This window comes from Meleagris gallopavo, chromosome 1 (assembly GCF_905368555.1).
Source record: "Meleagris gallopavo chromosome 1, MGAL_WU_HG_1.1, whole genome shotgun sequence".
In the NCBI taxonomy this organism is placed as follows: Eukaryota; Metazoa; Chordata; class Aves; order Galliformes; family Phasianidae; genus Meleagris; species Meleagris gallopavo.
In genome coordinates, this window is record NC_139404.1 from 82,827,439 (window position 1) to 82,852,118 (window position 24,680).

Consider the following 24,680-nt stretch of genomic DNA (forward strand, 5'->3'; position numbering starts at 1 on the left):
TCCTACCTGATTAGGTCACAGATGTGATGTTTTTGAAGGAAAAATATGTCTATATGTATGTAAGATTGCACCAGCGATAGCTTTGTTTTTCTTCCCACCTACGTGAAATAAATCCATGGATCTTTCTGTCTGGCCTGGTGAGGTGCTTGCATCTGCGTCTGCTGAGCTGAAGCAGTCAGTAAGGTCACTCTTCAGGCCTATGATAACTGCCTATGAAAAAAAAACCAGCAGCAATAAGGACCACGGGATAGGTCCCATGATCTCCCCGAGGGTCTTTCTGGCTGTGAGAGACCCTTTCTGCATGTGGAATGTATGAGCCACCCCCTGAGGCTCCCAGTATCCAGGCACTCCTCTGCCCGAAGCAGGACAGCTGCTCTGGGGCAGTGCCCATGGAGTGGCTGCAGGGTGGGACAGGGCAGGGCAGCGAGACCCCAGAGCTGTCTGTGGGATCACAAGGGCACGAACTGTAAAGGTGGAAGGAAATAGGTGAGTTATGATGTTTTGGTTAGACAAGGAGGTGGGCAAGGCATTGCTTTGATATCTACCATGTGCGCTGCTAAATAGAGGCTTTAGAAATTACATATGGGTGTTGCCTCCCTCAAAAGGAAAATGCAGTGGCCCACATAGTGAATGATCCCATTCACAGAGAGCCAAGCACTCAAGGTCCTTCTCCTTTACTTTCTCCTCAGACTTTTGAAAAGTTACAAGCAGAGATGGTCTTAGAGGGTTTCGCGTGATAGCTTTCTTCGTGTGCTCATTTTTGTCAGGAAGAACAGTTGTCTTTGTGATGCCTTCCGTGTACCATGAGTGTCTTTTTATCCTGCTCCCATTTTTGGTGATGGTTTCCAGGTGTTCTGATAAATATCTCTCAATAAAAGACTGATCTGTCCTTCCAAACCAGAAGGAAGAGCTCTCCCAAGTCTGCCTTGGCTGGTTTGTGGTTTTCTACCTTCTGTGTGTACCTTCACGTGTTGCTGGGCATTCTGGTTCAGGTGCTTTGTCTGGAAGAGGATACAAATCCAATGGATCCCTTACAGATGTAACTTGAAGACTGCTGTGAGTCTCCACGAGGCTGTCCGCACCATTGCCTCAAAGGGGTCTGTAAGGAAAAACTCTTTATTTTCCACAGTATGTCTTGCGGTGTAGCACAGGATATTGTTTTGTTAATCTTTGTGCCTGAAGATCCAGGTTATTTTAACTACAAGCCTGATTTATTTTATTTTTTAATTAATGTAAGAGAATGAGATACTCTACTCTGGCCCCACATGTTAAGGCTGTTTTAGGAACAGATTCCGGATAACTTGAAATGCTTCTTCAGATATCTTTTCTTACAGAAGCTTACAGTATTATAGCATAACAAATGGAAATATGCATTGTGTTTTTAAGAGTTTAATTTACTGAGATTGTGACAGCTCAGCTGTCATTCATTTAAGTAATATGTTCTTTATTTGTGCTAGCCTTACAAAGAAGGTGGTGAAAAATACTGGGAAATTAATCTGAGGTAACTGAGTATAGAGGGTTTTTTGGTCTATTTCAGAATTTCTATTTTCTGCTATCTGTTTGCAAAAAAGCACAAGAGCTTAGCAGCAGAACAAGAAAAACCCTCAACTTTCTCATTAATCCAGTTTTCTTTCTGCTTCTACTTCTGCAATATTACATATTACTAACTCTCTACTATTTGTAATCTTCAGGGAGAAATGAAATACAACTTTTTTTCTTCTTTCCCTTCCCCCTTAATGGTGTGTGAACTTCTGTAAGTGTTAAATCTTCCTATCTGCCTTTTATTCTCATCCTACAGAAGAATCTGAACCCTCAGCTTTTCACGGTGGTTGCTGAGGTTGGAGGGAAACACCACGTGCAAGCTGCTGTTGCCTTTGCAGGTCACCTTTCCGCAGTGCATTGAAATTAATCTGCTGCACTTTGTGGTTCGGTGTTTCAATCACTGCTATCAGTACCTGGTCTTTGTGCAGAAAGCTTGAAGGGCTGAGGAGTGATAGGCAGCGTTCACTGGTGTGTGTGCTGTTAAATAAAAATAGAAACACAGAGCTTGCTTGTGGTATTGCTGCCTTTTGAATAAATGTACATGCAGATTGTGGCAAGACTCTTCAGTAATGCCGTGTTCAGTGTTTATCACCTTTAAAACATCACGTCCTTAAAATTCATTTTGTTGGGGTGAAGTAGCTCCTCAGTGTTCTGAATACATTCATAACTTACTCTTGAGGGCAAAACTGAAACGTTGGTATCTCAACAGGAAGATCCTTTACAGCACTGCTACAGAATGGGTGAATTTGAAGCGTCCCCTGAATAATAACTGAAGTCTCTGTGTAACTGTTTGTGTTGTTCCACTCCCAGCCCTGGCAGCAGCAGTAAAACCCGAGTGCATTGTACTGGAGCTATTCTTTACATTCCAGCATCCGTGGGGAGCCAGGAGGAGCAAGGCAAAAAATTGAATAGCCCCCATGTGCCTGGCTGGGGAGGAAGAGCTGGAAAACTTAAGAAGCCACAAAGCTGATCCTCCCTCCTTTAGGAGGAGGGATGGAGTAACCAAGGAGCTGGTTGTAAGACCAGGCAGGAATTAAATGAAGTTCTGACTACATCAGTGAAGCTCTCCTTAACATCTGTTGGTTCAGAGTGCAAGTTACCATTTTCTTAGCAGTATTGCTTTCTTTTGGGACACTGGCCAACAGAAAGCTGTTTGGGAAATGGGTGACTAGCAGTCTTAGATTTCCATAGGCCCTTCAACTCTCTTTTAAAACAATGTTTTCTCACCCTTGAGAGTATGAGATGGAAATGTGAAAATGAAGATCAGCTGCTGCAGAGCTCAGAGCAGCTTTTTGTTAAGCTGGATCTGCAGGCTGGTGTTTCTCTTGCACAGCAGTAGCTTGGTGCTGCTTGCTTGCACTACCACTTTTCTCAAAGCCCTCTGGCCAGCAGTGAAATGAGAATGGTGTGAGGGGCATATCATCAGCTCAGGCAGAGCCCTGACAGAGGTAGGCAGTGGAAATATGCATACAGAGTGGCTGTTTAATGGTAAATGATGTGTGTGTGCCTGTGTAAAGTATCATACAGGAGGCAGGGGAGGAGGAGTCCCTTTTCCCAGGGTGAGAAAGGAATGGAGGTTGTGCCTCTGATACATCTTTTTTTTCCTCCTTTCCACTGTAGTTGTTGACTTATGCAGCTCCTTTCTGTGCAGACTCATTTTGCTGCTCTGTGTTGTGCTGATGCAGTTTTTTTGGCTACGTGATGACCTGTGTGGGAGAAATGATCTTAGGGGAAGAGTCCTGCCAGCACCCCAGCATGAAGCGAGGGACACAAAAGGGAAGGAACTTGCAGATTTTTGTTCTATAATGGGAAGAGAGGAGGGTATGTGACAGCTTAAGAGCTGCTGTTGCTGAATAAAACCATGACCTTACTCATCTTGTGGTAATTAAAATAGATATTTCCTGTCTCTCTGAAGTTCTTGAACCTGCCTGTCTATGTCCTCCATCAATGTCATGTTTGAGCTCCTTGGAAACGCTATCAGCTCAATCTCCATAGTGCTTCAGATAGTCTGCAGCTGATGTGTGGAGTTGAAACCAGGAGCAGGGTTAGTGGTGTAGATGAGAGATACCCTGTAGGGTTTGTTTGAACATAAAATTTGCACAAGATTAAGTGGAAACACGATATTAAATCCACTTAATGAAACACCAGAGCAAGTTAGGATTTGTCCATATGGTGAACGTGCACAAGGCTTGCTAGCATGTGGTTGCTAGTCTTGGTCATGCCCCGTGTGCAGACAAGTTACTGCTTTCTCGTTCAGTTAACTGAGAAAAGCCTGTTTTTCACTGAAAAGAGTTAAGGGAAAACTACAGCTTGCTCTACTTGCCCAGACGTTTTGCAATATTTAATGAGACAAGGAGACAATTTTTGCCTCGGCTGAAGATCTGGAAGGGTGTGTAGGCTGTCCTTCCCACCCACATCCACTAGTTTTGTAACTGCCTGTGATGATTTTAATCCCCAGTTCTCAGAGGAACTTGGTAGTGATCTGCCACGTGATTCAGCGGCTCTGATGTTGCAGTATCTCTGCAGTCTCCTTTGGTGGTTGTCCTCTCCTTTTTCTGTGCAATTCCCAACTGTAGATGTTGGCAGGTTCACAAAAGGATGCTAAAATGGGTGGGCAAGGATGTATCCTCCAGCTCCTCTGCAGAGCAGTTGTAAATCCTCTATGTGTAGGAAGGGAATGGACCGCAAAGTGTCTGCTGTGTGCTCTCCCTAAATAGCATCTCCTGCTGCTGCTACTGGAGGCAGGCAGGTCTGACGTAGCTGTGTGTTTCTCCTGCCCATGCTGCTCAGCTTGTGTTGCGGAGCACAGGCCAGATGTGTACGCTGAGTTGTGACCTAGACAGCTGGTTCAGATACTGGCAATACAAATAACATTTTTACAGTTTCTGAACTACAGTAAATACAGAAATAACAGTGAATACAGTTTCTGAAGACTGACTTTTTTTTCTTGCAAAACGTGTTAACATAATACTGTTACTTCATCACCCAAGCCATTCTTTGATTCTGTGATCTTAATTGGAGCAATTTAAGTGGAATAGCTGTTTTCATTCCTTCTGTGTTGAAGACATGCCGTTTATTGTTTTCAACTTGGGACATAGATGTTTTTGTCTTTAAAGATTTCTGATTTAAATGAGGAATGCTGCTCAGAGCTTCCTTGCAAAGGGCACTGAAGTAAAATAGAACATACATCTTATTCTTTGGATTTCACAGGACTTATTTCTTATTACAAATGGTTGGTGTCTTCTTATTATTTTTTAAGTTGAATGACTGAACTCAACTAATGCCACTTAGTAAGTGTCTAAAAGTGGCATTTAAAATGCTTAAATTCAGGCAACAGTATTGAGGAAATATGGACTTTTCTGCAACGCAATTATGTGGCAAGCAGAAATAGTTGAGTTTCTGATGTATTTTTGCAGGTAGAATTTTTGATCTTTAATGGAAGAAAAGCTTAGAGGGTTTCTTTGTTCTACAGAGCTGCTTGGTAACTTCCACAAAACTTGTGGAGGTCTCAAATATGTGAAGTTCTGTGGCACTGAGAGATGTGGCCATGGTGATGATGGGCTGATGGTTGGACTAAATAATCTTGGAGGTCTTTGTCAACCTTAATGATTCTATGATCCTATGATCTCCTGGCAGATTTGTCTGAAATTAGCCAAAGGGGCTCCAAAGCTCTATAAGGAAAGCAAGGATAGGTGCATATGCATGCAGAATATGATTGCATAAATTTCATTTCGTGCTCCAAACGTTTGTGGTGTAGCAGCACAAAGCGCCTATTACTGTACTGCATTTCATGCTCTAATGGCGTTCTGCGCAGTGCATGAATAGCAGTGTGATAGGTCTTGGTGATGCTGGAAGCTGAGCTGGGTTCCATGTGCTAAGAGCAGCAAGGAAATGACATAGATAAATGATGCAGTTGTTCCTGCATACAGCATACCTTGCTCTGGGGATTTCTAGCTGTATGCTGAAATAAACATCAGACTACACTGCTGTGGGAATATGCCATGAAGTTCAGGTTTGGTTACAGGGGAGCAGATCCGTGCTGTGGGAAGTCCGTGGTGCTGCTGTGACTGGCAGGGAGGTGAGCTGTGTGCTGTCATGGGGCTGGCTCACCTGCTGCTCTTATCTTCTGTACACATATAGCCCTTGTAAAATGTGATGCTTAGCAAAGATCGGGTAGGGAAGGATAGCTAACATGTTTAAAAATATCACAGCCCTGAGAAAGATCCTGCTTGTTTTGTTGTAGCTTTGAACAGCTGTGGAAACTGAGAATCATACAGCAGTAATAGGTGCTGTTTCACTTCCAGCAGACCAGAACTGGCTGAGAAAGTAACAAGCGAAAGCTATGCCAGGAGCTGATGACTGGCAGTGAGCACGGGGTGTGGAGGTAGGGTGCTGTGGGAAGGACAGGACTGTGTGCCTGCGGCCATCCCACCAAGAGAGCTGGCCTGCATGCATTTTGTGCCTGAGGGCTCTCAGCAGGGGTGGTAGGTGTTGAAGCTATGGCAGGAGTAGGAGGACTGTGAGGACGTGAGAGTGTGTGGTAGGGTGAAACACTCCTCTGGGCCGCTGTGATTTTAGGGGTGACTCTCCTCTTCAGAAGCAAACGTCCCAAATGCTGATACATAAATATTCATGTTTTGGGGGATGAAGGGATCTGTGTAGCACTGAGAAAAGCATATAAGCCTTCCCAGCATTCCCTACTGACTGATTTAGGCAGCTTTCCTCTCAGACAGATGGCAACTGAAGATTACCATCAGAGGTAATTAGCTTTCCTTATGTACAGGCAAGGAAACAAAGGTGCATAAATCAGGGCACAGAAAGCCAGCGCAGGCTGACTGCCCCTAATAGTCAGCACTGCAGCATGGGGTGGTGTAGTGTCACTTTATAGCACCATGTCACTGTAACTATGACACAGAAACATGTAAATAAACTCGTGTGAAGTATTCTTTAAGAGCTGAGCTCCTGTGTAACAACCAACACAGCTGTGCTGTGAACAATTCCGGTTCTGAATTTGTCTTTTTGCCCACATCTTTGCCCTCAGTTCTTATTGTGAATTTGGCTTCAGTATTGTCTAAGGAAACATGCAATTAGTGGTACTCCTAATGCTGAAGTCAGCTACAGCTACATCAGTGAAAGCTCATGAGTTTTGAAGAACATCCTTTTTTACTTTTAATATCTTAATGAGTGAAGAATGCATTGTGATACGAACTGATTTTATTCTGAAATGTAGACTTTTAAGTAACTTTTCCCATTCAGCAAACATCAGTAAGATTTCACGTTCTGCATTACGTGTTCTTTAGTACTGTGTCTTTCAACTATGGTATGAATCTTGTAGCAGTGGAAATGCTCAGGTTAAGTACTGTTTGAGAATTGTATTTGGTGGCTTTTCCTATGCACACATTTAAGAAATGAAACAAAGCACTGAAAGCCCGCAGGCACTCTGCTGCTACCTGTACAACCGTTCTTTGTTAGCTCAAAAACACTTTACACCCACAAAGCACTCTCAGCCATGAGGTTGCTGTTTGAGCTTTTCTTACCATGTGTGGTGTTGTTGGAAATATTTTTGAGCTTTAGTGGCAAGAAAATGAAGCCATGTGTAAAGAAAGCTCTTGGGGAAAAAAAAACCCTAATACCTGCAATATTTGAACTTCTCCAATTTCACAGTGTCTCTTTTGATTTAGTTTTTAGTAGTTAGCAGGTAGGGTGAGTTTTCTGATTAACTTTCATGACCCAAAGGCAACATTAATATATTCATTGCAGTGCTGAATTGAGATTACTGGAAATGTTAGGCATGCATGTTATCAAATAAGCTGCTGAAACTGTTGATGTCCCGAAGCTTGCCTACTTCTGATCTGTCAGGATCACTGCCCTGGGAAGCTTCCAAGACTCTGCTAGCAGTGTGGGGTAAGTGCTACCACTTGCCTCCATTCCCCCACTCTCTCAATTAATTTAGCTTTATGCTTTTCACTGACTTGTTTTGCTACATTCCTGCTTCTACATTCTCAAGCTCTCCATTGGCACATATGTGCCACAGCAGACAGACGTGCCAGCTCTGCTGTTAGGGGAAGATACCATCCCAAAAAGCTAGTTTTCGGTTGTGGGGGTGTGCATGATGTTTGCTGATATTGTTATTTTTAAGCAGCTGAGGCAAGATTAAAGGCAGCACAGTGAAAAACAGTGACCACAGTTTTCTTGGAGCTATGGCTGCATGTATGTTTTGTGCATTATTTCAGTGAAGATAAAACTTCCATTCTGTATGCTAGCACAAGCATGCTCACACCTCATTGCTTGCCTATTTATTCCATGCGAATCTGTATAATGTAATCTCCACAAACTGACTGGTAGATTCAGTTGCGTGGTTCCCAGTCACTTTTGTGAGAGCTAGGATTAAGTCCCTAGCTCTAAATCAACCAGAGCTGGGTGTTTTGAACACTCTAGTATTGTTACAAGACAGGTGTACCTGAATGTGCGTGTATCATACAGATGGTAAAGTTCTCTGATTGTTCCTTCTTTATCAAGATCGATTGTGGTCTCTGGGGAAAATCTGGTGATCTGATATGGTTTGTAACTGAACCATTTTGAGACCTGCCTCATTTGGCTATTTTCAGCTTTTTTTTTTTTTTTTTTTTCCTTCTATCTCTTCCCACCTTTTTTATCTGGGTAGCCAAAGGACTTGACCTTGAGCCTCTGATTCTGCAGGCACTCCTGAGATAACACCGCTGGCTGTGAATGCGCAAGTGATGTTATGGTTGGGTTTGTCTTGTTAACAGTTTTCTGTTTTCTCAAGCTTTGTATAGTATATGTGTTTTTTCTTTTGTCTGTTTGCTCACTTAAAAGGACCTGGAGAGGCAAAACTATCATGCTTTATTTCTTCAGGAGGAGCAGCTGTCCTAAGCAACAGAAACCTTTTCAGTTTTGCATACTGAGGTATAAGGAGAAAAGGACTTGAACTCCAGCCCCCAGAGCACGTTACAAGACTTGTTTGTATTCCTGTATTTCTGACTTGTTCGTATTCGTCTTTCTGGAAGAAGATCTGAAGGAAAAGGGAAAAAATGGTCTGAAAAGGAGCCGTGTTGGCCCTGCAGAGTGTGGGAGGAGCCTGCATGGACTCAGACCTCCCATACCCTTTGTGTTTTGTTCTATTGGGTACGGGTTGACAATTAGAGTGTGTAATGTATAAATAGGAGTCCATCTGAAGGCTGGCTAAAGCCTTAGGTATTAAATCCAAGAGAGTATAACAGAGCTGGGGAAATTGCAGCCTAATAATGATGATAGGACAAGGGGGAATGGCTTTAAACTAAAAGAGGAAAAATTTAGATTAGATATTAGGAAGAAACTATTTATTCAGGGAGTGATGAGGCTCTGGAACAGGCTGCGCAGGGACACTGTGGATGCTTCATCCCTGGATGTGTTCATTAAGCCTGGATGGGGCACTGGGCAGCCTGATCTGGTGGGTTGGATTTTGGCAGAGGGGTTGGAACTGGATCATCATTAAGGTCCTTTTCAACCCTGGGCCATTCTATGATCTTTCCATCAAGACTGTGTTATCTAATGTGTGTTTTATTATTTTAATTTTCGATGCTGCTAGAACTGGATTTATAGCATTTGCTTTGCTTAAAGCTTTGAGAGTTGAGGAAGCAGAGCTATTTCTGCTCAGCTAATCTGTGCTTTGGATTTTACATAGGTTATAGGTTAGCTTTTGATAGAACTCAGAGGTTTTTGTGCTGCACTGGAGCTCCATTGCTGCTGGGCATGGAGATGAGTTCTTTTCAGCGTTCAAATGCACAGGAAGAACTTAAAAATAATAAAGAGAAATTTTGGGGAAAGGCCTGTAGAGGGGCAGAACAGGCAGAGTGTATAAGTGTATGAAAATCTGTTTCCAGTTGATGTGTTTTGTTTTTTTTTTTTTGCAGAAACTCAGCTTGTCCTGCTAGACCTCATGTAGAGGCATAAACATAGGCAAAGAAACTGAGACAGTGGACTTGATCTTATTCTTGATTGTGACTATAGGCAAGGTTTAGAAAATATATGAAATATGTGATACTTACGAAGTACCAATTAGATGAGAATCCACGAGTTACTGTTTCTCTTCCTCCCCTCCAAAGCCACTGGTTGGATTTGGATCTCCGCAGGGCTGCCCTGTAACCCCAAGTTAGCGATGTTCAGCTGTGCTGCAGAAGATATGTTACTTGTTGGAATGAGCCCTAAACCGTTTTAGAACACTATGGAATATTGTTTTCTTTCTTGGATGGGAAAAATAATTTGAACACAGCAAACCAACTGACTCTTTAATGCTTTCAGTTTTGATTATGTCTACACTGTGCTGCAGACATGGATCTACGTTGCACTGTGTCAACCTGAGTCAAAATATTAGCTCAGATGTCAAGGGTCATCTACCAGCCCTACTGTAGTTTCAAGCTGGAGGTAACATTTTCTGTCTCTCAGCAGGGCTAATTAGCTTGTCATCGAACCATTGCACCAAATGCTGTTATTGTTTAAGGGCACGTTCAGTGGTAGCTGATGCCTGTGTTCTGTTGTATTTCGTACATCAGGGTTTTCTGGCAGGATACTCTGGCTCGTGCTCTGCACTGCTATTTTTCTCTGCAAAGCAGGTATTTGGTCTCAGTGGCAGTGAATTCAATACAGTTAGACCCCGAAGTGATACGTCTGTGAACCAGTGTGAATAACTGATTGCTGTGGTACCTCTGAGCACAGGATCACAGCAGCCTGAGAGGCATGTTCTTTTTTGAATAGGCCTAAAAAACCCTCACACTTATAATAACTGACCTAAGTCTTGTACTTGTGCCTTCTTGCTTTCCAAGAAACAATCCAAAGAGTGAAAGCAAACTTTTTTTTTTTTTTTTTTTTTTCTCTGTCCTGTTCCTGTTCATTGTTTCTGCTCCTATGCCTGCAGCAGGGCACCTAAGAATGCTGCTGAGTGCCCAGGCAGACAGAGGAGGAGTAGACAAGGGCTGATACCACTGAACAGGTTTTGGAGAAACAGGAGGGAAGAGCAGGAGCTGGGCCTTAGTGATATGGCCAAGAGTGAATCAGATTATGCATGCCTTTGGAACATTTTGCTGAATTTTCCCTGTTGATAACATAACTTATGGCTTGTGTCTCTCTTGCGTGTGAGAGAAAGAGAAGCTACAAATTCATGTGTTACAGGTCTTGTCTGAAATGAACAAGGGCTTGTGTTTGGCTGGATCATGCCACCATACTTGCTTTCTTGTATTTGAAGGTGCTAGTAGGGATGAATTGAGTGAGAGAGGCTGGAGATGATGGTTTGGGTGGGATGTGGGTGCTGTGTTGTCTGCTATGTCCATAAACTATGCCCTTTCCTTGGCCTACCTGGTAGGAAGAACTGCCTGAGATTTCTAGAAGGAAGCCACCCTCTCACTCTTCCAGCTGTCCCACGTAAGTCAATGAAGATTGCTGGGTGAGAATACAATAGATGTTGACTGGGCCTGAATTCCTGATCAACACATTTTAGCTGAAGGATATTCTTGCTTGGGAAAGGTGCTTGGCATATAAGTAGGACTGGAGAATCACGTTAGAGCAAAAGTGATGCAGAAATCTTGAAGATTTTCAAGAGAAGTGAACTGAAATGGCACTTGACTATGAAAGATACAGCTGAAGCTGCTGTTCCCTGTTGTTTGATCCAGCTGGCAGACATGCTTTGGTGAGGAACAAAAGTACTTATGTCTGCAGTTAAAAGACAAAAATGAAATAAAATGATAAACTTATTGCTGTCCCTCATAGTACAGAGTAGGGCCCATCATTAGTGGGATGATGAAAGAGCAGGAGGAAAGCACTTAAACCAATCTATTAACTCTTGCATTCTGTTCTGAAGCACTATGCAGCCATGAAGAAGATCCAAGGAGGATATAGTTCCAGTCTGCACCTCTCCCGGGTAAAGTCAGCAAAAGCTATGTTTCAGGCTGTAGTAGCTGGTAAAAAGTAAAGGCTGACTGTATCTACTGAACTGCTGAATCTATGAAATGTTACTACATCTGTGCTACTGAATCTACTGGACACCATTGACTGCAGCTGAGTCCTTAGAGAAAAGACCATCTTGATACTTCTTTACAGATCTTCTGCTGTTGCTGGAAAATAGAAAGCTTTACTGGTAGCTCCAAAACCCATTCTTCCCTTGGGAGGTGACCATCTCTTCCCAAAATAATTGGGATGCTATGGAAGTAAATGGCGAGTTCTGTGTGATGTTGGAGTGTGGAAGAAGACTGTAGATTCCAGAGTCAGAAAAGTCTTTTCTGTGCTGCTTCTACTGCTTAGACCATCAGTCAGAGAGATTAGGGCAGAAGGAGTATGAAAATGCCTTATCTTCTGGAACAGGTGGAATTTTCAATTGCTACATGCGATGTGATGTTGGAAGTCCCCAGTGCCATTTTGTCAGAGAAAAACCTTATGGTGTTGTGATTTTGCAGAACTGCAAGAGGAAGAATAACAAGCTTTATTTTTGTGTTAGGAGCGGCAGACTAGACAGAAGTCTTTTCCAGTTAGGGTACTGTTAAACTCAGCACTCCAAAACCAAATTATTGCTACAGGCTTAAAAATGTATTTTTAATTCATAGTCACTTTGTTAGGATAGAATCTGCTTTTCTAATTTAAACTAATATTTTTGAGGAATCCTGTTTTATAATAATCTAACATTGAAAGGGAGCGCTGGAAATTGAGAAACTTCTTTTTGAAAGTGTGTAAGGGAAGACACTAGACTTACTCAGCCACCTCAGTACGTTTAAGACTACTGCAGTGCTACTTTATTGCCTGTTATAGTATTTCCTGGAAAATAAGGGAAATAATGAACTATACTGCATGTGCTAAGGGCAAGAGCTGGAAGAGTTAATAGTGAATGGTTACAGATGTAGCAGTAGAAATATATAGATGTGTTATAATATGCCCACATTTTGGCAACTTAAGTTGAGAAAGATGATCATGTGTGAGCGGTGTCTTGTTTGTCATTCTGCTGTGGGACTGTTTCATCACCTGTAACTGCTGACCAAAAGGAAACAGTACTGCAGGACTGGCAATCACAAGCACTTCTTTCTTTTTCTTTTTCCCCCCACTGTCTCTTTAAATTGCAAGGTCCACTCGCAGGTTTTGAAGCTTGCTGCCCTTCCTCCCCCACAGCTACAAGGGTAGGAATGTGAGGCCTGAGTGAGCTGAGATTTTTTATGCTGTCAGTTAATTACAGCAGCAAGAAGTTAAACTATCACAAGAGTGAGTATGGAGCAAAGACTGTTTGATGAGTAGTACTTAATTTAGTAGCAACCATTTTTTAGTTAAATATTTATTAATGGTTTACTTTACTAATCCTCCAGGGTCCTTAGTAAATTAATTGCCAAGGATGGATGGCAAAACTTCCAGCATTATATTGCTGCCAGTTTAGTATTAAGCATGAAAACAAAAAGAAGGCTTTACAGGAGTTATGAAGGAAGGCGATCATAATGTGATCCTGTGGTTGTCTGACCAATCAGCTGTAAAAAAACAAAAACAAACCACCCTCTGTTTACGAGGGTGGATAGTGATAGAAAATGGGTGGAATGGTCTTAAACTGAGACAGGGGAGGTTTAGGTTAGATACCAGGAGGAAGTTTTCCACGCAGAGGGTGGTGACACACTGGAACAGGTTGCCCAAGGAGGCTGTGGATGCCCCATCCCTGGAGGCATTCAAGGCCAGGCTGGATGTGGCTCTGGGCAGCCTGGTCTGGTGCTGGCGACTCTGCACATAGCAGGGGGGTTGAAACCAGATGATCATTGTGGTCCTTTTCAACACAGGCCATTCTACAATTCTATGATTCTGTAGCTGCCTGCATGATTGTTCTTACCCTACCGTGCAGCTCCATCAATTGCATGTGTAACTGTACTATGAAATAGGCTATGAAATACGGGCTATCAGACACAGCACTTACTGAAGTAGCAGATTGAATAGTAGTGTAAATAAGGATGCACTTCTAGCAAGGATGCTAGTTCCCTGCCTCCACCAACGGGAAGAAAAAGATGCCTTCTTATAGAGCTGATGTATCATATATCCAGTGCACCCCATGGTGGTTTGCTGGGGAGCTGGAGAAAGCACCCTCCTGTTCCAAGGAGGTGTGGGCTGATCCTGGAGATCTCGTTATTCTGTAGCTGTTGGTCATGCCTAATTCTATTAGTGCCATTCTGCCTTGGCCAGGGTGGGAAGTTGAGCAGCAGAAGTTAGTTTAGATTCCTGTTAAAAAACGATCATTATTCTTTTTTTTTTTAAAGCAACTGCATCCAGTTGCTTGCTTGCTTTCAGAAAACTAGCATTGTGCATGTCAGGTGCTTGCTGATATGTAGGCTTCCACACGTCTTTCACCGTATGCTATTGGAGGCTTTTTAGAAAGAAGAGAGAATTGAATAGTAGAGTTCCAGATTTGCCCTTCTTGCTTTACTTAACCTTGGTCAACCTTGACCTAAAGGCGCCATGAGCTCTGTCAATTAGATAGATGAACTTAAATCTAGATGCCTAGTCTTGTAATGAGTAAGCTGGAACAAGACTGCATTTTACAACCAAAGCATATTGTTCCAATTCCATATTTTCTCGCATCTCTCACTATGGGAATTTTCTAGTGCAATATTTGCATCACAGAAGTTTGTTTTCCCTTGACTAACTTTCTCTAACAGTCATCTATTTTAAAAAGGGGAAGGGAAAACACTGTCACCATTTAAAAATAAACTCATAATTTCTTCAGCAAATACGGCAGCATTTTTATTTACTAAACCAGGTTAAGAAAGCCTTCACTTAAATAAGGGTTTCCTTGATTACAGAGCTGTCTCCTCAAAGCCCTGAGTGAAGCCAGGCATGGGGGGATGGGTTGGTGAGGAGGCACTTACATAATTAAAGACCATCCTGTGTTCCTAAGAGCTGAGTTAGAAACACCCTGAATGATGCTACAGTTGTGTGCATGTGACAGAATGAATGTCCTACATAAGATGCTGAAAGTTGTTACAGATTCCTTATAATCTTGTTCGAAAAACCATGACGACTTATTTTCACTAATGCTTTGCAGGCTCTGTCAGTATTTTTGTAAATACTTTACAGGACAATTTTTTTTTTTTTTTCCTTTCTGTGAATAATACTGTTACGAACAATATTTTTGATGCTAGGTGCTCCTTTACTGGCTAGCTTTGCTTTGTCTCTGTTACATGCAACTTGGTCTGACCTATCAGCAAGGTTCTCTGTTAATGGAGCTTTATCAATTTACACCGATTGGTGAAATCAGTGATACAATCAATTGAACTGATTGAATTAGGGGGTAAAATGTAAACTGTTGATTTCCACCTTAGTGGTATATTTTAGCAATTATTTGCAGAGTAGGAGGATGCAAGAATACCAACAATTTTATGAAAAAAAACGACAACAACAACACACAAACAACAAAACAGAACAGTATATTTTCCAAGTAAATGAGCCACTTTGTGCTGTTAATAAGACTTGACTAAAAAAGGTTAAAATAGTAATAGCTACCTCCTATGGTATTCCATCCAGAGGAGAGCAGGACAGTCTTGGGAAGTATACTTGAGATTGATAGATTATAGCTTGCTCATTGAATGACTTTGTTGCTGGTGGATGCAAGGTCATAAAACCTTGTCTCTGACCCTACAATTCAATCTCTGCAAAGAATGTAGAAATGAAAAGAAAGTTATTGGTTTTCTGCACTCACTGTGACAAATGGGTCACTGATAGGTATTTCTTCAGGGTGGAATCTGTGAGTGGCAGTTAGTTTGCTTTTTAAACATATTGCTATAGATTGCTTCGATTGTTCATACCTCAGCATTTGTTGTCTTCATGCTCTTAAGGGCAAGCTTAAAATAACAGCAGCTCTAAATATTCCATGAAGGAATAAGGAATTAAATAAATAAATAAGTAAAAATGCCCCTGAAATCCACATCAGAAACCCAAAGGGTTTGTTTTGGAAAGCACAGCAGTGTAGTTGTTTGGATATGGCTTGCTTCTGTTGGAGAGCTATTTGTTACCTTAAAATACATAAATGTGCAAGTAGGTGTTTATGCATTGTATGCACTGAACCTGCTTTCCCTTACTGTGACGGGGGGAGTGGTCAAAATAATAGAAGAATATACCTCTCAAGTAAATTTCCACAGTAATTTGTGGCCAGAATGTCTATTTTGGACTTTCAAGAGGGTTAAGCAACAACGATTCATTCATAGCTCCTGAAGGGGCAGCTCAGTCTGTTAAGATGTGAGCAATGCAGAACTTTTCCCCTGCGTGTCTGTAGGAGCACAAGCTTCTGGTATTTCTACTATATCTTCTGTTTTTTCTGTGCAATGAGGTGAAAACTTGACTTGAAAAGCAAACATTTTCTCTGCTGTTTCTCCCAAACTTACCAGTTCTTAAGTGCTTTCCACTGATTGGGCCCTAATTTCTCTCCCTCCCTGTACTATGCATAAATGTAGCATTCTTCTTTTATTAAGCAGTGAAGCCTGGCCTGTGTCAGGAGCTGGAGAATAAGCAGGGTATGAGGGTTTGAACAGGCAGCTTCAGTGCAGCTTTAAATGACCAAAACCAGAATATTCAGTAGTCCTTTAGAAGCCAGCAGCAATTTGTGGCAGATTCATCAGTGTCAGCCTATCTGCATCCTGTGGAGTTTGCATGCTGGTTTGACTGTGTAATTATGAAAAAGACAGTGGGAGGGGTAAGAAGGAAGAGAAGAAGAGGTACCTACGAAGGCTATCTTCTGTCCTATGAGGCTGATTTCTTTGGGATGCCAGTGGGAAAAATGGAGCTCCGGCTCTGACACACCTCTGGAAGAACCTGTCTTTCTGCAGTCTTCAGAGTGAACCTAAAGTGAGCCTTTCTCAGTGTTTGTGTTGCTGTGCAGAGTAAGTTTGTGGGTTAGATGCAGAGCAGCATTCAACTCCTGTCATTGGGACTCAGTTTGAGAAATCAAATTCTCAGTTTGAGAAACTGTCAAATTTGTGATGATGGAGAATGGCTGTAATAATAGTGGTTTCCTTCTATAGGTTGCAAAATGTTGCATGAAAGTTCATTTTGATATTGTAACTTGGATTTAAGTTTCTTGTTTTCTTTCTTATTTCAGGTCTACCAGTCATGAAACGAATTCTTCTGTTTTTCATCCTGGCTGCTGCTGTTATGTATGGTATATTGCATGGAAATCTGTGGAGAAATAACTTCTACTGGTATGGTGACACTTTGTTCACTTATAGTGCAAATACCCTCATGGCTGTCTGAGATATGTGGCTGTTAGTAATATGTTGCTGAACAGTTTCTATGAGTAATAGATAGAAAGTATGATTAGTGTGGGTGTATGTGTGTTTCTGTTTTTTTCTGTTATGTATTCTTTGTTTTTGGTTTTGCTTTTTTGTGGGTACAATGAGGGAATGAATTGATTGCTCTGTCCTGTCACCCTTCCTCTCATATCATTTTTAAGCCTAGCAGATGACGTACAGCTAGATTTATGGAGAGTTAAAGTCCTCAAAGATAGGAAGCCAGACTGAGTTCCATGCAAATAGGTGCTCCTGTGATGAGAAAGGTCTCATCTATGCGCCATGTGTCTGCGCTGTGTCCACTCCTGCCTTGCATGTTTAGCATTAGCTTGCAACCAGAGATAAATGACATGGGAGTGACCTGCCCCACACATGAGAATGAGTATCTGCATGTAGAATGACCACCTTCTTGCAAAACTGAAGTTTACCACGTCCCATAGGCAAAATTCTGGAAGGTGAGCCCTTGCTGTCTCCAGGGCACACAGGACAGGTGGCCTGGGACTTCAACTTATTGCAGAAGTTGAGTTTCCATTGGAATTTGCACTGGTGTGACCAAGGCTTGATTGTGTTATGAAGACTATTGTGATAGCCAAACAGTACTGTTAAAAGCTTACTTGTGTTTATCTTATTTAGAGCATACAATTGATATGAATGGCTCTCTGTTGTGGTTTCTGTATATAGCAAACCTCAGTGATACACCATTTCCCGTTTTGCAGGATTAGCTTTTATGGACAGACTTCTTCTGTGAGGGGTCCTTCTTCCAGTGAGGCTAGTGGAGTTACCCAGTAAGTTCAGCAGCTGAGTGTTTTTTGTGTGTGGTCTTGTTTTTGTTTTTGTGGGTTTTTTTTTTTTTTTTATTCCTTCTGTTTTTTGGGCAAGTGGGAGGGAGTGAGTCTAAAATCCATTGCCTCAGTTCAAATATATCTTTGTATAACTGTGCCCATGGAGTATTATGAACATAATTGTAGCATGACTGGCAGAAGGGATCCTAGAATCATTTTGAGTAGGAAGGCACCTTTAATGGTCATCTTGTCCAACTCCTCTGCAGTGAGCAGGGACTTCTACAGCTAGATCAGGTTGCTCAAAGGAATTTGCTCATATTTCCAGTGTTTGTTTAATATTTATGGCCACTTAACTGTGGCTATCTGTAGAAAGCAGAGAATTGTTGAAAGGATGTTTGATTACAGCTTCCAGACTTGCGCAATACAGAGTTAAATATAAGTTAAAATTACAGCAGTGAGAGCAATGTATGTGTTTAATTTTAGGAAATCAGAGGTGTAGTTCATTTGTGTGATATGCAAGTCCTCGTATAAGCAAATCCTGTGCTGGTAAATTCCTGCAATTAGGTTTATGAGTCGAATGAGAGCCTGCGCTAAAACTTGAAAGAAGGCCTCCGTTACCTCTGAAGCTATCTTGCAAGATGCTGTCTGTGAGGTTGGTGCTGGAAAGCAAAGAGCTGACCAGCTGATCCATTTCACAGGATACTTTCTTGGTGTCGGTATTCACATGACAACTTGAGGTTATTGAAAGCAATTAATGTTCTGTATGACTTGTGGCTCTAATGTGGTGTTTTCATCCTTCTGTTCCTAATGCAACTCAGACGCAGGCTTTGCTCTCACTGAACTTTACCCTCCCTTCTGAGCTTCATGTTCTTCTTGAAGAAGCTAAAGCGCTGAGCTGGGAATGTGTCTAGAAATATAAGTCTTGGCTTTCTACCCTCACTATGAGGGAATGACTTACATTCATGTAACTTAATTTTCCTTGAAGCACCCTACATGGTTCCCCTCTCCCCTCTGAGGAGTGCTGGGGCAGCTATCTTGTAGGCTGCAGGGGTGGTTCAACTGAGGTGTGCTGCTTCTCTCCAGGTAGGTCTGAGATCCTGAGAACCTCTGCTTATGGCTACTTTAGGTGCTGCCTATCAAGGGAAGCTGTGGGCCCTTCGAGCAGCACTGTACAATAAAAGCCTTACTAGTGACAATAACCGTATCACAATCAGGAGGACCCATCTTTGTGATGCCAGCAAAGGCCAAGTTTTCCCATTTGCACAGTGTTAACTGAGTAATCAGCTTCGTAGTTTTGGTTGTCCAAGTTTCCCTATCTTGTTGTCACAATCTGTTACTCTTTTTGTTATGTCTTTGAAATTCTTCTCTTGTAGGCTGCCACCTACAGCTGTGGAGAGAAGGAACGCACTAGACACTTGTCTCCTGAAACCAGCATTTGAATCTTTACTGGAGTGAGTACTCTGTGAGAAGGAGAGGAGAGATGGAAAGGTGGTACTGACTTAGGTAGAAATATTTGTAATTTACGTGTTCTGGACTGTTTCACATTTTGATTTTTGTAAGTACATCTTCTGAGTTTGTATTCATTTATTTTGTTTTTTTTCAGGCTGTGGCAACACATTGTTTAGGTTGTCATTGTTCAACTTCAGAGTGATACAGCACAAATAACTCAATTTGCTCTCGTATATATTGCATAAATAAATACCATTTCATGTATTGCAGCTAGTAACGGTAAAGCTACTTCCTTGATCAAAAGACAAGCTCTTATTTTTTCTTCCCTGTTCATGCTTTTCTCATAGAAGAAACCTTTGCATCCAAGAGTAAGACTCAGTTATTTTGCTGTTACGAGCTTTGAATTAAAATTAAGGTTTTTTTGGTAGCTAAGCACTTCTTTAGCAGTCAGGAGCCAGAGAAGTTTTGAAAGTCTTTTCCTTTTATTTCTTTTTTTCCTCCCCCAAAGAGAAGAGTATGAAATATGCAAAAAATTCAATGAGTCTTTAATGAAATAGGATTCTTTTTCCCCCCTAACTTTTAATGGATTTTTAATTTTAATGGAATTCAGTTTTCATAAAGCTTGGAGTAGTTTGCAGCTTTGTTCCTCTGATGGGTGCTGTTGAATTGCATGTAGCTGTCCTTTGCTTTAAGATAACAGGAGAAACTTCGCTTGAGTAAGAAGCATTCAACTGAAAAGGAGAGCTTCTACCCAAAACATAGGAGATGTCTGATCGCAGAAGTGCATCCAAGATGTCTGTGAGGAAATACTGGTAGCTTTTGTTATTAGAAGTGTGTCTTAAAGATCAAAGAAGCACTGCAGGAGCAGAAGCAGACAAGGCATATTGTTGGCTTTGACTTTGTGTTTTATCTGAGCAAGCATTGTGTGTGACCCGAGAAAAGCTTGGGAAGATGTTTAGATCAAGTCCTGGCCAAAGGACTCTTAAAATATGCCATTTTTACTTTTTTTTTCTTTTTTTTTTTTCTCCTTTTAAGCTCCTTTTTGTGTATAAGAAAACAGGACTTTAAAATAATAATAGCACTGAATCAAAGAACACTCAAGGATCTTGAACTTTCTCCTTCTCAGAGCTTGTTATCCCTTAGTCTGTGGGTCTTGGTTAGCTGCTTGGCTCAGAGACTTTTTGAGGTTCCTTGCCTACTGCGTTCCCAGGCTGTCCTGGTGACAGGCACAACAGGGTAGATCAGCTCCTGATCAAAGAGGCAGGGAAGGACTTGGAAATGCATATTTCATTTCTGGAGGGAGATTCAGAGTGAGAACTGAGTATCTTGGATGTTTCCATAACTCCTTTACAGGAATAGCTTCTGTGAGCTGAAGATCTGGTCTGTGCACTTTAATAGTAATAGCCTGAGGATGCTCAGGGGATGTCTAACCTGGCTAAATTGTTGGAAAAGAACCAGTGCTAGAAGAGCTAGAATTAAGAATCCCTTTGCAGTAGGTAAATTATTCATTATGGCTAAGCTTACCAGCTGCTTTTGAACAGCAAGGCAAGTTGCTAATTTAGTATGGACATTTAGTACATAATGTCTCAAAGTTAGCTGATCTGCTTGGTTAACCTATAGCCCAGTTTTTGGTATGTATCGTTTTTGTTGTTTTTATTCTTGTGTACCTTCTGAATATGTGGAACTTTAAAGAATGAAACACTTGATTTATGAGGCAGTTAGAGGGAGGTGTGTGTGTGTGTGTGTGTGTGTGTGTGTGTGTGTGTGTGTGTTTGTGTGTATACAACTGTTAATATTCTTAATGGAGTAGCAAGTCATGTACTGGTTGTGGCAGCACTCCATTTTTCTCCCTGTAGCTGCATACTTATGTTTACATTTTAATACATTTTTTAAGACCTAGAATGCAGGATCATTGAAAACTCAGCTAGTTTGATGAGCAGAAGTTGACTTAACTACGAGGTGAATCTGAGGGCATGGTAGCATGCGGCAGGATTTGGATTGATTCATTCATTCGTCTCAATATTTGGCAGATAGAATAATAGAGTCCCTTCCCTGCTGTAAAATAACCTTTGGCTGTGGCTATTGCCTTTTGAAGAAGTGACCTTTTCTTGATCTTGCATACATCTTGATGCCTTCCTGTTCCAGTTTGCAGGATGAATGTGTTTTTTGAGGGAAATCTTGTGATTCCCATGCACTGTGCTTCCCATTGCAGAACAATTGTGGCACACATGAAATGGTCTCCTTTCAGACAGTGCTGTGTCACAAGGTGTGCTGCAGGAACGTACCATATGTAGGTGGGACTCTCCTAATGTTAACCCAAACCAAAGTGGAAACTTCATACCTTTTTGCTGTGTGGATCTACTCCTATTGCCCCCCAACTACTTAATAATGTCAATGCAGCCATAAAGTGACCTTTATTTGAAATGGGTGCAGTTCTCGTCAAGAAACCAGCTTATTTGAGATAATATTTTCAAGTTATAGTATGGAAACTGCTCTAAAAATAATGTCTCCTGTTTTGTTATGTTGGCCCGCGATGTTGGTGGGATGGGAGTAGAGGCTGAGCCTTCCCACCAATATTCCCTTACATGTAGTTGTCATGTGACAGATGGCAGCAGAGGGGCAGTCTGACAGAATGGCATCTGACACGGGAGTGTAGATGAAGCAAAGGTGTAGAATTGAATTCCTCCATCTGGGAAAAAATGTCTCCCCTTGACCTTCACTGACACTTGATGAACGTTTTTGGAGACAAACAGTGGATTGCCACTGAGCTCAGCAAGGCAGTGGGTGGTGCATTTCAGCACTGGTGACAGCAACAGTGGTCACCTCCACAAGTGGCGATTTTGACAAGTGCAGCATATGCAGGCTTGTGTTCGTCACTGGTGAAAATAGATAACTAATGGTGATGACTTGAAAAATACTGTTCTGTAGCTGAGAAACGTTTCTATAAAGTAGTGTTATTGTGCTCCTTGTATCTATTGTAGTTTCCATGGGAATTATCAGGAGGCATTACTTTTGGAGTGACCTTAAGTCCTGTCCTTTCTTATTTAACTGTTGTATATAATAATAATTTTCATTTTTTTTCTTGCCGTCTCTATTGCTTTTTTTCCTCAGCGTGATTATTTACTTCTTACATGAGAAGTAACTCATTGTTTTACTGGATTACAGTTTCTATCAAATACACTGTCTCATGATGTGAGCTCTTTCACTGCACAGAATTTTAATGAATTTACGTAACTTATACTAGCAGAGAGGGCCTTTTATCTCACTTCCCTACAGAATTTTTCATCATAAAATCTTCCCCTTTTCTGTCATCTGTTTTCTTTCCCTGTGATCATGAGCTTTTGTTTAAAACTTGATTATACTTATCTGTTTCAAGTAGGAGAAGAAAGTATTTTTAAAAGCAACTGCAGGAATTATTAGCTTATTCAAATACAGCATGTGGCATTTTGAAACTTCCTGTGTTTTTTTTTCTCTTCACTAGTGTTGACAAAATATACCCGTTCCTGTGTGCCAATGATTTTATCAGAGTAGCAGAGTTCCATGGAAGTGATAAGTTCGAGCTACCTTATGGAATAAAGAGAGCAGGTTTGTGTTCCTTGTGTAGCTGTCTTTTTTTTTTTTTTTTTTTTTTTTTTAATGGAAACATCTACATGTCATGTAAGGCCATCCCAGCATCTGGGCCTGGTGTTTACTTCTCACTGATGTTAGTGCTTTTGGGACACCTATGTCACCTAATGGTTTTGCTTCATTTCTCTGACCTCACACCTTCTGGGTCTTAATGAATGAAGTGCTGTAGGGAAGAGAGTTCTTGTGAGAGAAGCTTCAAAAAGGTGGGAGTGAGGGAGGGTGGAGTTTATTCAACTTCCTTTCCTTGGTAGGTGGGCTGAAATGGTGAAGATAATTAGCTAGTGCTTTGTTAGGGAAAACTTCAGCTGAATGAGAGTGAAGGTTCAGTCAGAACACCAAAGCTAATCAAGGTCCAGAGTCCTACTGAGGTAAATGCTCTCCCACTTGAGGCAGCTATCGGCAGTGTTTTCCTTTTACAGGACTGGTTTCTTCCACTGAGGGGTGTCACTGGGACTGCAGAGGGTAGTTCCACCATTTTGTGGCTGCTGCATCCATGCAGCATTTGCTTACCCATGTCTGTGTTGGTTGTGATAGAGTAGATTGGGTTGGAGAACATTAGGTATCTTTTTGGAAAGGGCTGTAAATCTCAAGTAGCCTCAGAGTTTAATGTTGATCAGTGTACTGTCCTAGTACCCATGCAAATTTGGTCTTAAGCCTATTTCTTTGCCCTCCATCAGCGTAACAATGATAGTGCATTTTCCTGCTCCTCTGGAATTGTGATGAGGAAAAATACATTTGAGATTGAGAGTTGCTCAAACTCTGACAGTGAGGAGCATGTGAGTGTCCAGCAGGCATGTGCCTATGGGGTTGGGCTGGAGAGGTGCTTCTGCCTGTATTTCTTAGTGAGTACAGACTGGTTTGATATCTTCTCCCAGAATGTGTACTATAGTTCCTGTCCTTAGCTGAGTGGTCAAGGCTGCATCTGCTTCAGCTGAAGGTGGGAGGAATAAAAAAGGTCATGAAATCTCTTCCAGTGCTTGCTTACTCATAACTAGAATTGTTTTGGGTGCAAATCCTATGCTGTCTTCCAGCAGTGGAGTGCGGAGTCAGGAAAAGTTTCCAAGAGAGCAGCTCTGATAAACTTTGAATTTTTGAGGAGGTTTTGAGTTCTTTTGAATAGTGCATAAAAACTATTGTGTCTGAAAAGGCTGTAGTCATGTTGACATACTTACTTTTTTACTGCAAAGCACTGAATATTTTAAAATTTTCTCTATATTTGCTTTCTAGAACAATTTTTTCGTTTAGCCCTTTCGAAACTGCAAAACTGTGGACTGTCCAACGAAGATGACAGGTGAGATATTCTTTTTCTACTGGTTTTGTTCCTTGCATTTTCAATATTTGGTATTTATCTGAAAAGTGTCAGTGATGTTATCCTGAATTTGTTTAAGTTTGGCATGATGTGAATGTAACCAGAGTGTCCAAGCAGTTGTAACTGATTTCAAGGTTTAAATAAGTTCAGTTGTAAACAATTACAGTGCCAGTATTTGAGAACAATATTTTTAGTGAGGGAACTTAAAATTCTGGATCTTTTTTTCCTAAATGCTTTAGGATATTGCTATCTGAACCCAGTTTGAGCTTTTTCTAGTCTTTCTATATTCAAGAAAAGTGAAACTTACACCCTTAAAAATTGTGTATGATCTCTTTTGAAGTCATTACTGGTGTAAGTAGATTAGTTGTACTATCTTTGCATAACTTAAATATTTTCAGAAGACTGGAGATTGACTGTTTCTAAACAAGAAATCTTACTTAAATCCCCATGTTACTGCATCTGGTGTCCTGGTGCAAACAGTTACTCATATGTATGTTCAGCTTCCTTTTCCCATAAATGACTTCATTGTATTCCCAAAGGAGACTTATGCAGCCAGGAAAGATCTTTCCTGGCAGTTTAGGAGTAACCAGAATTTGGCTTCACAGAGTGGAGCATGCCCTTGATAACTCATTTTCCGTTTGTTAGATTGTCTTGTTTGAGTCTTGGATAGAAGCCACTTCTGCT

The 24,680-nt window shown here is 41.4% G+C and overlaps 1 protein-coding gene across 10 annotated transcripts in view; it reads left to right on the plus strand.

The window, feature by feature from the left end:
- Positions 1-24,680, plus strand: part of ST3GAL6 (ST3 beta-galactoside alpha-2,3-sialyltransferase 6) — a 42,533-nt gene that overhangs the window by 2,041 nt on the left and 15,812 nt on the right. For 5 of the 10 annotated variants that reach the window (XM_010719973.4, XM_085238387.1, XM_085238398.1 and 2 more), the window contains exons 2-6: positions 16,643-16,742; positions 17,546-17,614; positions 18,985-19,062; positions 22,542-22,645; positions 23,915-23,978. In XM_010719973.4, coding sequence (XP_010718275.1) covers positions 16,654-16,742; positions 17,546-17,614; positions 18,985-19,062; positions 22,542-22,645; positions 23,915-23,978 — 404 coding nt within the window. In that variant the 5' untranslated portion in view covers positions 16,643-16,653. The remainder of the gene's footprint in view (positions 1-16,642; positions 16,743-17,545; positions 17,615-18,984; positions 19,063-22,541; positions 22,646-23,914; positions 23,979-24,680) is intronic. The other 5 variants (XM_085238417.1, XM_085238426.1, XM_085238429.1 and 2 more) reach the window with 1 other exon arrangement.